At 37.4% G+C, this 14,938-nt stretch overlaps 1 protein-coding gene across 1 annotated transcript in view; it reads right to left on the reverse strand.

Annotated features, from left to right (window-relative positions):
* Positions 1-14,938, reverse strand: part of uxs1 (UDP-glucuronate decarboxylase 1) — a 36,705-nt gene that overhangs the window by 4,958 nt on the left and 16,809 nt on the right. Inside the window, exons 10-11 of the mRNA XM_084724753.1 lie at positions 5,746-5,865; positions 5,279-5,322 (exon numbers count right to left, since the gene is read on the reverse strand). Coding sequence (XP_084580879.1) covers positions 5,279-5,322; positions 5,746-5,865 — 164 coding nt within the window. The remainder of the gene's footprint in view (positions 1-5,278; positions 5,323-5,745; positions 5,866-14,938) is intronic.

Here is a 14,938-nt window from a genome sequence, read left to right on the forward strand (position 1 = left end):
TGGTGTTTATTTTGTGCCCTGTTCACGTCTGGAACAATAATCATGAATTACTGATGATACGGTGTAATTATAACCTAGAGGAGAAAACAAAATAAAGACTAATTAAATCCTCTATCCTGCCTTGTTTTCCTAGCTTTTGAATGACCTGTTGCTCAGAGATACCCACACACAATTCATTAATATAGTTCAGTCAATATGCGTTAGACCTTGACATTAGCCGGCATGTGCGAACAGAGATAATGATATGACGGGCTACAACACCTACCACAGGTCAGTGTGGATGCAGGTTTACTATAAAATATATTATCTCTAACACTGCACCATATCCACATCAGCTGGCTCAACTTCCTCTTAAATGTCAAATTTGCATTCATGCATATATACATGATACTCTGAGAGATGAATTTTGTCCAACCCATTTTCATCGATGAGTTAGGCCAAATAACATAAACACCTCTCTGTATGATGCATTATGGTTCAACAGCACCACACACTACATCCTCCTAAATGATCATAAATTTATTTTTTGAACAATTTAACAAAAGCTTAAAACTATGAATGTGGAACCATAAAGGCAGTACCTGGGTATCCAATACCTGTGCCCTTAAAATGATACTGATACCAACAGAGTAGTGCATTTGAAAACTTTTTTCCTACTTCTTTCTAGGACTGTGTATTGGCAAGAAACTGGCGATATATGTATCATGATACAGGGCTTACAATTCAATATGTGATATATTGTGATACTGTAAGCAATGTGATATATTGTTATTTTTTAAATCTAATTTTAGTAAAACTGACTGCGTAAAAAAACACACCAACATTTGCATAAAATTTGAGTTAAAACAGTTTAATGTAATCAGAACACAGAAGAGGGATAAAAACGTTGCTATGTAGCAGTCAGGATTTTGAATATAACACAAAATCATCACTTCCATTGTTTGGAGGAGTCTGCAATGCTGTTTTCCTGGGACACTCCAGCAGTGTTTTGGGGACTAAAAAACTAAACCCGACCTTCAATTGGCATGAAGGTGAGCAGATAATGATTGAATTTTCATTACAGGGGGGAACTATCCCTTTAAAACATTTGCAGAGCCAGTTTTTCAGTACTTAAACTGTGCATTATTTACATCTTTGCTTATCATCATTCATGGCCTTGGCACAATGTTATGTTTATCTGTCTATCAGCACAATATTGTGAAACCACTGGTAGAAAATGAATGGTGTAACACTTAGAAAAACATTTCTCTATAGCACTGTTCAAAGGGTACCTTTAATGCTACATGGTCAGATGCTACAGGTAGGTTGGTCTGTGCTGCTCGGCATTTTCACCTTGCCCCTAATCTGGACATACTGTTAAAGATGGGTACACAGAAGGGTCAATATATTTATAGTGAAAATAACCAACCTGTGGTGTACTTTTCATCAGAGTAACTGGACAAGATTCAGAGAAAATGTGGATGCGTGTAAACAAACTCGAAACAGGTCTACTGTCCTAATTCTAGACAGCCTGAACCAACCCCCTTCTCCCCTGCATACTTCACTTGTCATTGGCCAAACACAGTAAACATAAAAAGTATTCATTCTAGCCCGGCAAACTTCTATGAAATAACAATATCAGTAACCAGGGCCTTCAGGCCAGCATGAAAAAAACAACTGCCCCAAGACAATACTGCTCTTTCTGCCGTACTGTTACTTATCCCTCTGCCTCTCTCAGCAGCGATCAAGAAAACTGCAGAGCAGTTGCACAGTTGCAAAAACACCCTTAACTGGTTATTATTTAACATTAAACTGTTCTAATATGTTATCTATTTAACAGAATCAGAAACTCACTGTTGTTTACCGGCACCTGACTTGAAAATTACCATTACCAACTGTTTCTATCAATCTGCTAAAATATTCATGTAGCAGCAGAGGAGGGAATGGCACAGTTGCATTTCTTTCTGCAATTTTTTGCAGAGCTTGTACTAAATTTGGATAGAATTTTGGCCATTGGTACCTATCCAATGATCACCAGTGACAGCGGTGAGAGGAGATACCTGTGCAGAGCCAGCAGATTACTGAAGAACAGTAGTAACTCCAGACAAAGACTAACCCCAGGTTTCCCTCTCCGTTTCCAACATCAAATTCAAGCATTTTCAAGTTTTTCCAACACCTGACAGCTGTGGCAAATGACATATCTATATACATATACATCTATGCTCAAAACATTTAGTCCCTATTTCATCTTTTGTGAGAATTCTACACAAGGGTGACAAAAGGAAGACACAACAGAGTGTCATGTTTCAAAATGTGTCACTTGCCTGTAAGCACACTTGGGAAACATTTACTAAACAAATGACTTATATTTCTTATTTGTTTTTAAGCCACTGCTCATTGAATCATCGGCCTCCTGGCACGTTATTCTATGTTGTTCCATTAAAGGGAACACACAAAAAGACAAACAGATCACACGCAGCCATAAGCTCAAACACAGGGTGGCAAAGAGACAGAGAGGCTCGAGCAAAGTCGTCTTCATTTTGTGAAAAAGGCATAAGGCTCTTTGACTTATTTCAGTTCTTTATCTTGGAAGCTAACTGTTCTGAGAGTGATTTATCATGAATGCAATGCAATAACAGTTTCAAGCAATTTCAAAATAAAACTTGTGTAAATTATTTTAGTGTGTGTATCAGTACATTTTAATAATAACACAATGATACTGATAACTGTGCTTATTTTGGTCACTATTGGCATAATATGAAGTTTTGATACCGTGTCGTCTCTTAACCCTGTTGCTATTTGCAAAGCTACCGTATCACGAGACTGCAGAGCAGCTTCTTTGCACTCCTTGACTGCATCTCTTTTTCCTCACACCCCCATAGACTGACTGAAACACTTAATCTGCAACCATGCTGCTTTCTCATGTACTTCAATGTTTTGCATGCCAATATGTCACTCTCTACATCTTGTCTTTGCACTGCTTCTATAAGAAAACCTTTCTATATTGTGCTGTATGAAGGGTTCATTTGCAGAGTGAGATCTCCTTTATTACCATATATCTGATTTATTTTCCTAAATCATAGCATAGCATTGGTGGTTTAAATTTGATTTCATTCAATCAACCCTGTGCTATGTAATATCATTAAAGTTGGACCTTGAGCACCACTATGTATCCATGCAACCTTACGTTTTGTAACAGAAGACAGCATCTGTACTATTACTCTACAATGTTTACTTCCCTTAAAAGCACTTAGATGAACTGACTATAAATAGACACCATTGTCAGCAAGTGCCATTTCAAAAACACACTCCTCAGTTAATCTAAACTTAGGTGTATTTTTTGCCATGCAAGAGACTGTGATTTGACTATTTTCATTTCATTTGTTGCTGAAGCTAAAACTGAGCAGTTACCTCATGTAAATAAGATTTTTTCATTAACAAACAATTCAAAAGAAGAATGTTATTTTCTCTGCTTTATTTTATTGACAGCTCTACACTTCTGTCCTTTGTGTCCCTGCCTTCCTTTCTGACACACAGTAAATTATCTTCTGCAGGTTTGGTTTTGTCTGGACACTCAATCAAGGTTTCATCTTACCCATGACATTAATTCACTGTTCCAGCTCCATTCATCTTCATTTCAAAATTCAAGTTCAAAGTTTCCAAGTTCACTCAGTTCATTATACATTCTGCTGGTTAAAATGCTGATGTTAAGATAAATCCAATCATGTTTAGGGCTGCTAGGATTAATTTCACTGTTGATTAATCTGATGATTATTTTCAAGATTAATTGTTTAATCTGTGTGTCAAAGAGTGAGTCAAAGTGATGTTGTCAAAATATTTCTTTTGTCCAACAGTCCAAAATCCAAAGTCTCTTCATTTACATTCATAAATGACAACATATACTAGTTTTGCTTGAAAAAATGACTGAAATAATGAATTATCAAAATAGTTATCAATTAATTTTCTTTTGATCTTCTGATTGGCTTGTTGTCTAACTGTTGAAGCTCTAATCACCTTTTCCACTGACCTTAATGATGGGATTGTATTATTATGTTGCATATATTTTGATATATGATTGCAGCTTTTGTCAACTCTGATGAAATATATATATATAGATATTTGACAACAACAGCTAGTTGATTAACTGACATAGGTTAATATTTTATCTTTATGTTCATATATTTATTTCATTTTCATCCTTCTTCTTCTTTCTAAAGCATTTGTGTGGGTTGGACTCCTGCTATGACTTCAGTAGTTTTCTATATTTAGATAGAAATATATTTCTATTTCTATATAGACATTTTTAGCTTCAAACTAGCTACATAAAAACACCTTTTTTAAGCCAATTTGTGATTACAGGGTACCTCCAGGTTCCTCCAAGTTACAGTGGGTCTCTGCTTCATAATGATAAGTTCCAGCAAAACCGTTATACATTTCCTCTTTATAGAGATTTGTTTTCACATTCTTTTTCTTTTGATCAGTGAGAAGAAAACAAACTCTTAATTACATAAAAAATGAATAAGCCCATGTTTGAGTGAAAACTGTTTACTGCATCTAGAGCGTCTAAACTTGGTCATTAAGATTTGACAGAAGAGGAGCAGATATGACTGCGGGGGGCTTTAGCATCTCCTGCCTTGAATAGCTTCAGTAATGAAGGAGATAACGTGAGTTTACCAAAGTCATTTCAGGTCTTCTGCATTTTACTTAAAGGACAGCTTACCCAAAGACCTTGGCTTTTCACTGTTTACATAATACTAAGGTCATCAAGCAGCAGGTGAATGTTTTTGAGAGATATGACAGCTTCAAATAATCTGTCTCTCTGATACTCCTTCTTCAAACTGATCAAATTAATCTCATCATCACCTGCAAACAAACCAGTAAATACTTCTTTAAACCTGCCATATATACATATTTCTGCTCTTTCATGCAGAAAGACACACGCATGTTGGTATTTACTAATAAACATCAAAGTCCAGTTTAAAGCAGTACCCTTCCTCCTTATCCCAAATTCAGCAGTGCATGAAAGCATCACTGTCCACAAATACCTTTGATATTTACTTCAAAACACAGAATACAAAATTACTCAGTTTTTTAATTCAATGAATCACAGATAAGTAAAAACTAACACTACATATGCTGCATAACGGTGTGGCACTTTTAATGTGGTTTAATATTCTCATTATATTGTTTCCTTACTGGTGGGTTAGTTGAGAGGAGTTCAAGATTACCCATGTCTGGTATATGGATACAGATTGAAGAGAAAACTGATGTCTTTCATGGACTAATTTAGCGATCTTACCTCACATACTGAAAGGCTCTTGTTTGGGAACCAGTGCCATACACCTGGAACAACAGAAAATTGATTATCATTTCTGCGTGATGCATACACTCATTGTAATTTGAGGCTTTTACCCAAAACTGTACATCATGTACAGCACTACTACATATTTATTTCAATTTCATTTCTTTGAGTCTTTCTATAGTCAGTTTTGTGCATCATAATGCACTTCTTTTAAACCATATTTAAAATACTGAAGGAACATTTCATATAACTCTCAATATAAAACAGACCTGCATCCAGATTAGAAACACTGAAGCCTCTGTCTTTTCATTTAAAATCATGTTCAAGAATAGCAGGGTTTTGTTCTTAAGATCTTACATGATTTAATATTTATACCATAATGGTAATCAATCGGCATCTCACTGAGGCTGATTCAGTGTGTACATCACGGCACAGCGCACTGAAAAAAGGTTTAAAATGCGTACAGTGAGAGGTTCTCCCTGTAGAGCCTGCAGGATGAAGTTGCTGACAACACGTCCATCATTCATGTGCATTCGGGAGCCGAACGTGTTGAAGATCCTGGCAACCCTCACCTCAACTCCTTCCTGTAAGCAAACACACAAGACAGTGGGTGACTCATTAGTCAATGTCCACTGCTGATATTTAGCAAGTCAAACAGCCACTGGTCAATATATACTGCAGGTGATCAAATCAAAGAAAAGCCATGCATAATTACATGACTTCTTGCACATTACAAACACATATAAATGGTTATCTTAGCCAGTAACATGCTGTGTTTATCCAAACAGAAAAATACAGTAATGTTGTAAATTTCAGAATGTGACTGACATTTAGGGGAGAGTGGGGTACACTTTGTCAAAGGCATATACAACCCCAATACCATAAAGTCGGGACGATGTGTAAAACATCCCAAAAACAGAATGCAACTATTTCCAAATCAATTTCCACTTTTATTCAAAAGTTGTATGTCAAGCAAGAATAAGGAAGAATTTCACTTAATAAGTTTCAACAATTAGTATCTTCAGTTCCCAAACACTCATCATTTATATGATGTGTAGTCTTTAGGGAAATATGTGAACCCTGGCAAATATTAAGGTTTAAGCATTTCTGCACTAAAATGAATCATTAGTGCCCTAATAATATGTATGCACGAATTAGAAAGTCATGAATACAGAAATGTCAGCTAGCAGCGGTATAATGCTAATCTGAATAACCCCAATCAATTAGTTATTGAAAGTCAAGATAAATTAGCTGATTCTTACAGTTTCCCACACAGCATACAGCCTGGAGCCCCCTCATGATCAAACATTAACAGCATGTATGAAATTCCTGCTGTCTGTCATCAAAATATATATGAGACACATCTGACACACAAGTCACTTATAATATGATCATGTCGAAGCTGCCCACCAGTAACCCAGCACAGGATTTATTTATCAGCTATAGGGGAACATAAAACAACGCTCTGTACATGTCGACAATCATCAATCTTAAATCTTAAGCCAAATATAAGATACCTGAAACCAGATCTCCTTATTAAACATTCGGGTTTAATTAATTATTTCTGTGTGTGCATGGTGTCACTTGGAAATTTGCCCATACATGTTACTGTGTGCAGCAAATGGGGTTTTTATGAACCCTTTTAACATCTCGCCAGAAAAGACGCAATGAAAATTAGCCCATTTGGCTAACTCTGGCTTATTATACCTTTTTTCAATAGAAGTTATCCCACTGTAGAACTAGTCTACATAACGTCATATTTCTCAGGGTGCAGAAATAATTTGCCTCACACCTCTCCTATGAGACATTTCCTACATAGAGCAATATGTGTTCATTCAGAATCAACTGCATTGGGTGAATGTGTGAACAAACTACATCGATCGTACAGGTGAGTGTGACACGATGCTCTCTTTACACACTCTCCAATAAAGAATGGATACAAGAGAGCAACTATGCCACGGATACTCACATTGATCCCACAGATAGAGAAAACTCTGTGGGCCTTTTAAAAAATCCATGACCTTCATAATCAGTCAGCCTCATTGCATCAATAAATACTACTTTAGATGAGATGTAGGTCATATAACATGAATAAAAACATGAAAATTATGTAGAATTTTCCCTTGAAAAAGTGGAACATGAAATTCAATGGGCACAACCTGCAAATATATGCAGTGCAGTGAAGAACAAGGACACAATGAGGACAACATGATGAAGAGGTCTCGAAGGTGTGTGTGCGCTGCGCTAAATGTAAACGATGATGTGTGCATAGGTATACTTATATGTATACCCGGAGGAGTTGTATCAGTCTTGAAACACATGACAGTCAACACACCTAATTGAGACACGGCAACATAGATACTCTGATTAGCGAGAGGAAGAAAGAAAGGAAGAAAGACAGAAAAAAACCTTCTCCAGCAAATGTAATCGTGTTGCTTGCCACTAATTGTCTGCAACTACACAGAAACGTGTGGTGTTTGCCATTTAAATCCTGCACATCAGTGTTATTGCATCCAATGATCGCTGACTGGCATGTTATATATTCTAACAGGCAACCACACTGCCTTAGGGTTATTAAAATTCCAAATCTGCATATACATTCTTGTCTATAGGACTCCTCTAGTGAGGCCCACATCCTACACACACGAGTATAAGAAGAAAAAAAAGTGAAACGTATATATGAATGCAAGCATAAGATGCCAAGGTAGTGACCGTAAAAGAAAGTTGTTAAACCACATGCTTCCAAGAACTGCATTGAGGAACTAATTCAGGGTTGTTTCTTTAGAGCATGTATGTGGGTTTGACTTGAAAACAAGAGAGATACAAATAGATTGCGTTGTCCTTTGTAACTCCTTGTTGAGTGCCTGTGATGTTTGAATGGAAATGTGAGGAGGTGGAAATGGACAATGAAAGCCAGAAAGGCTGATTGTAGAAACAATCTGCAGAGTGTTATCTTGTGGTTCCTTCTGTGTTTCAGTACACAATTTTCAAATATGTTGTTGTACCAGTGGCTTAGAAGTTAAGACGTCGACCGTGAACCACAACAACAATCTCCATACCGGTGCAAGAGACTCTGAGTTCAGACAAAATACCAGGGGCTGTATTCACAAACACTGTGAGAATGATCTCAGAGAGCTCCTAACTTTGCCTAAAAAAATCTAGCAAAGAGTCCTTGCTTAGGACGGATTTAGGAAAGTTGTCAGAGCAGCTTTGAGGAAAGAAGGGACAGAAATTTTTCACTTACTGAGGAGGGGTGGTTGACATAGTTGCAAGGTATGACTTTTAAAAGGTGTGACTGGTTACACTCACTATTAGTAATAATGAACATAGAATAGACAGTGAAATCAGTAGAATCTATCCTCTATCAAGACATGGTGAAATTATGAATACTATTTTATGTGATGAGATACTCTGTGTTGACTGAATTGTAAACCATACTTCAAAAGAAGCTTACAAAATGTTTGAAAACACTGATCACTGAGAGTTACACGCATTCACATTGATTGTTACTAGGGATGTTCCTGGCGACCAATTTCCCTGTCGATTAAATGCAAAATTTAACTTAGACTAGTCGACTATTGTCTGAAAAATAACTGTGTATTAAGTTAATCACAGTCCACAATTGCTGCACTACTTTGTGTTGTGTAATACAAACCTTAGATAAACATTAATGTACAAAACATGACAACAACCCACTAAATGCTTCACCTTCTCAGACTGAAGAGGATGACAGCGTCTGCAGGAAAAGGACCCAGAGCTGCCAGAGGCTGCCAGCCTGACACACAGTGTGGTTAACATTAGCAGTGCTAGCTGCTGCTCCGCTTGCAGGTTTATGTCCGTGTGTGTCTGTGCTTAATGTGGGCACATTTCTATAGTTGATTGAATATATATCAGCTTATTCTCTCACAGTCTACATTCAACATTATTTCCATTTTCTAGATTAAAACACTGCCAAACCACACTGGTTTTAAGAGCTGTCATCTGTCCAACTTTGCTGATATAAACATCAGGGGTTGTCTAAGCGGTCAGGGAATACACCCTGGGCGAGAGGGGCTGCTGTCCGACAGTGTCGCAGACCCGACTAGTGGTGGGTGGCTGCATAAAATCTCAGAGGCAACAGGTAACTGGCATCACGCGTTAATTAAATGCTGATAAATAGTTTAAACGACTAGTATTTCTGGTGCCAACTAGCGAGGGTGGGGAGGTTTAACCGTATGGTCGACTAATCACACGCATCCCTAAATGTTACCAGCGCTAACTTAAAAACACAGTATTTGTGATGGTATGGGGGTGTTGTAGTAGCCATGGCATGACTAACTGTCACATCTGTGAAGGCCACATGCATGCTAAAAACTGCATCCAGGTTCTGGAGCAACATATGCTGCCATCCAGATGACGTCTTTTTCTGTGTCATAAAAATGCTGTATTTCTTTGCGTGATTCCTCTGCTGATGAAAGTTAACAAGTCATCACTGCTGCTGTGTCAAGATCACTTTAATTTCTGCCATTATAGCATCATTGCATTAGTGGGAAATTAACCTACCTGGTTTTGTTTTTATTTGTAAAGCACACTGTAACATTGTCAAGGTATATATAAATTAATGTTTATTATTATTATGTGAGTGCAAATAAGATCAATCACAAACACTATCCCTGCACAACCTAATCTGTTGCATTTCATTAACTTGCTGTCATTCAACATGTGGAGAAGATTTCTCCTGTATCTGTTTTTCTGCCACTTTGTCCTCTGCTTAAGAAACTCTTCAGACTCTTAAAATATGTGCCAATGTGTTACTTCAATGTTGTCGAACATTACTGTATGATCACAAGTGGATTGCGTGTGTTTTGGCTGTCTGACAAAACCAACAGAAAGGTAAGGTTTCACAGGTGAAGTGACCATGATGACTGAATCACTTCAGTTTAAGGAGCCAGAGTCTCCCAGTTAAACTTTTTTAAATATACGCTATATTTAGAGTATTTCCCTCACTTTACTTTGCCATCAGACAGCCCTGTACATTGGCAGTCACAGATCAGCTGTTTGGGTCAGAGTTACAGTACTTTATGGAAGAGTCAACAAATACTAAATATAAATGAGTGATTATGACAGCATGGAGACAAAAGGATACCATTAGGAACCTGGTTATTCATAACAGTCTTCAGAAAAATGATCACTGCAAACACGCAGAGGTACCAGTCTTGCATGTTGAGTGTTGATGTCTTCATTCAGTGCAGTTAGTCACAGCTGTCCAAGGACAATATAACAAAGCTCGCTTGTTTGAACAGCTCAGAAAAAACATGCGTGGACCACCTGTGAAGTCTTTAAGAAAGTAAAGTTTGATTTCCATCTGACCTTGCAACTTGCTGACCCAAGCAGCTGATCTGCAGCATTAACAAAGTGAAGTGTAGGCAGGTGCTACATAGAAATACTGAGGTACTATGATTGAGAAAATGCAGTGTCAAGGTTAAGGAATAACGGCAAAATAAAGCAGTGAAAAGACTCCAGATACAGCATACACTTAAAAAAGGCCTACCTAAAAACATCATTATCTGTTTAAGTGGCTGTTGACCCCATCTGCGGCAGTACAATGCTGAGCTTCAGTGTGGGGCCTCTTTGTTTCCCCAAACTGGGGGCCTGCTGACCAGCGTCTTCTTCAGGTAACACATCGACTACTGTCGCACCTCAAACAAGCCCACTTGAAATAATCTCAACTATCCCTTCAAACTTATCTGTTCAATAGTTCTGAATCAAGACTTTAACCATTAAGTTTGTGGAGCATGGAGCTTGTGAACAATGAGGCATGCTAAAGTATGTAAGTTACACCTGGTAATTAAATGTGCCAGGTACTTATTTAATCATTGCTATGCTGCTCAGCGCATTTTCAGGTTGTATCTGAAAAGAAATTGTGAACTTTAATTAGTCTTTCACTCAAAAAAATGTTCCTACCATCTCAACTAGCATATTTGAACTGAATTTCAGGGACATGTTAAAAAGCTTGGAGGAGCAGTCTGACTTGTACGACAGAGTGAATCAAAATGTATGAGCCTAACAGCTGTTGTGTCTAACAGGTGGAACACTAGCAAACTAATGAGAAAAAATGTGCAGCTTGTCTACTTCCCCTAGCTTTATCTTGAATGCTGGCAAGCTGCTCTGATGCGCAGAATAACAAGGTTAAGTAACACAACTTGTTATTAGAGATGCACCGATCCACTTCTTATCTTTTCCAATCTGATTCTGATTAACTGAATTTGAATATCTGCTGATACTAGCACTATACGATACCAATGCTCTTTTTTCTTGATGATATTTTTATTAGTAGTGGTGGTATAAGCAGTATTAATATTAATAGTAGTCCATCCACATCAGACATGTTCACATATGATAGAAATAATCAGTATGCATTTAGGCGAGGGATGGTGTCTGTAGATCAAGGAGGATGGGGATTCCTCCATAATGATGGCTGTTTTTGCACTAATATCAATAGAGTCATGAATTTAACAAATGGTGTCAGAAGAAGAGAAGAATGATGGAGGCATGTACCGCCATGCCTTTGCCATCCTGGGAAAAACAAAACAAAACAAAAAACAACTACAACAAAAAAAAGACACTGCCTGCAGAAGAAATAATTTGTGGTGTGCTGTTTAAAACATGAACTCAAAAAATATTTGACTGGTGTGTGCTAACACTAATTGGCAGAAAGTCTGCATGAAAACCAAACTATCCGTGCCTTCAAAGTTGAGCAGCTGCATTCTAGGCAGCGTCATTAACACATCCACTCGTGCGCTGCAGACACTGAGCTGCTCTGGTCTCACATGCAGTTTAGGACTAGGGAGGTGGCAGGGTTAAGTCCAGGCGAAAATGTGGACACTTGTGTTCACACATACAGCTCCTCTGAGTAGTTTCTAGACAGTTGCAGAGTTACAGTGCATGTCTGAACGGGGTTTCAGTTTGCTAGTTTATGTTACAAATTTTTGTTGCAAATTATATTGGTTTTGTTTGTTCAGAACATGGTGGTTTATGTTTGTATAGTACATTTCTTCACTTCAGCTGTCTATTAAACAGTAAAAATGGGTCAATTTGTACTGCTTGCCATAGTATTTGGATATACTGCACTGTGTAATTTATAATGAAACAAGGATCTGTGTCAAAAGTCCAATGCCCAAAGAATGCTTTATGTCACTATCAAGCCCAATACCGATAATAGATCGAATCGATCCCATCTCGACCCAACATCACCAGCATCAGTTAAAACACCAATGCTAATGATTGCTAACAGTAGCACCAGCTAGCTGTGTTGGTTCAAAGGTCTTCTTGCTGTTAAATGAAACAAATATCTGCTGTTTCATTTTTGTCAGGCAAATTAAATGTTGAATTAAATCTGATTTGTTATACATCTTTGAAGCATCTACATTTGCACAGAAATTTAGTCATTGCAATTACATGGTGAAATTGTACGCCTTATTGTTTCTCCTGTACACCCACCATGTATAACCTAGACAGCTGTTCACCAGACTAGACATGTTCACACCACAGGTGGGGTGCTGGGCAATATGGCTTATAAATAATATATTAATATTAGGCTATGCCATGATATATATCTCAATATAAACATCTTTTTCCGAAATAGCACACCATAAATTCTCAAATAGTGCAAATATATTATGATCTTATAGAATATGATGCATTTCTGTAGATTAAACTACCCAACAGTAGGGATGGATGATGTAGACAAAAACAAATACAAATAGATATTTTTTTTTACCAAATACCTCAATATTGCAATAATATTGCAGCAATGTCTATTTGTGCTTTCTCAAAATATTAACACAATGAGACAATGAGAATTCCTATAAAGTCCCAAAACCTGCACTGATAAAAGTCTAAAGTTACTCATCTCTTCTACTTCTAATAAAAACAAGGAGTCCCCTCAATCTTATGAAACAGTACTTTAAATATAGCTCTGTATGTTTGCCTTGTACATGATAAAAACCATAAATAAACACATTATATCAATTTGTCAACCGATACACAGTTTTCCATGTTTATAGTGTCTGCCTTTGGTTTGAGAAGCAGGTAAGACATGCTATTTCATCCACTGCATAACCTACACTCATTGGTTCCTAAATGTTAATTAATTTCGATTACATGACTGTGCAGTAGATGTAATGTGTGATATTCTTGTCCCTATGCACAAACGACTGACAGCTGGATATCGAAAGCTGACCATTTCCAAGAATTCTCCCAGTAGGTGTGAAAAAAATAATGAGCAGCTGAGGAGGAGAAAGAGACGAGGCAGATAAATAAATATCACCTGCCTGGAGGAAAGGCAAGAGAAGTCAATCATATCTGATCATCAAAGGCTAGTGTCAATCAAGTCGTAACAGGGGGAAAAAAATAACCAAAAAGTCTCAACAACATCTGGATATTTAAAGAAACATGCATGAAATTTTGAAGAGCTTTTTAGTGATATCACGCTTGAAGTATGTTGTGAATTTAAGTCCACTAAACTCAAACTGTGTCATTAATACAAGATTTGCTAATATATCTTTAAGGATACCAAACTACCCTCTCAAAACTATCAAACTCAAACTAGCCTCTCTTTTCACACCAAGTAAACCATTTCGCATGACTGTTAGTGATCTGCTCCTGATGAAAGAAATATAATATTGATAATTTTTTTAAATAATTGTTCAGATCTAAGAAAAAATGTGCCAGTAGACCTTTTTCACATCAGCCAGACTGATAAGAAATAGTAGGGTAAACACTATCCAACGTTCAACATTAAGGACGTTCTGTTGTACCGGGTACACTAAAAATAGCACCTGGCACACAAAAATACAATGGGCTTCATGCAAGAACATTTTCGTATTCTGATCTTAGTTTTTTCTTTTACATTTTATCAGATGAAGGGCTCATACGAACATGACACCTCAGATTCAGATTCAAATGCTCATAATTTCAGATATCGTAAATGATCAACCTATGCATACCTGAGTGCATGTGCATAAGACTTAAGTAAATTAGCAGAAATAACACTCCAAAAATACCTTGTAAGGCTAAACCCCAATGATACCAAATAAGGTCCCATTCCATTTAGTGCAGCAGAGCCTTTCCAGTGAGCCAACATGCACAACAGCATCACCCTGACTCTGTCTGACCTGAATGTAATGGAACCTTAATTATTATTAATGATCATGTGTTTAACCTAGTGTTTCATGTCAAAACGGCTGCTATAAACAAAAATTCAGGAATGCTATATACACTTTAGATACTAATGACAATTCTTAGTCCTCTTGAATTTGTGGAAGTTGGAGGACTGTATGGAGGACGAGGTAGGACAGGTTGTATACTTATCAGAAGGTTGCTTGGTTTGATCCCCTGCTCCTCTTGTCTATATGTCAAAGTGTCTAAATCTAAACACGTCCATGTACTGAACCTCAAAATGCTCTTGATGGCTATGCATTGGGGTGATTGCATGCATGAATGGCTAAGTGTAGAAATAAGCAGGTTGGCCCCATGACATTAGTGTATGAATGTGTGCATGCATGGGTGAATGCTTACAAGTGGCATAAAAGCTTTGAGTAGTCAGAAGACTGGAGAGACCATATACAAACACTGTCCTTAGGGGACCAAGAAATTATTGATACACTTTAGTACTGC

This window comes from Lutjanus erythropterus, chromosome 8, assembly GCF_056507025.1.
Source record: "Lutjanus erythropterus isolate fLutEry1 chromosome 8, fLutEry1.hap2, whole genome shotgun sequence".
Lineage (NCBI taxonomy): Eukaryota > Metazoa > Chordata > Actinopteri > Lutjaniformes > Lutjanidae > Lutjanus > Lutjanus erythropterus.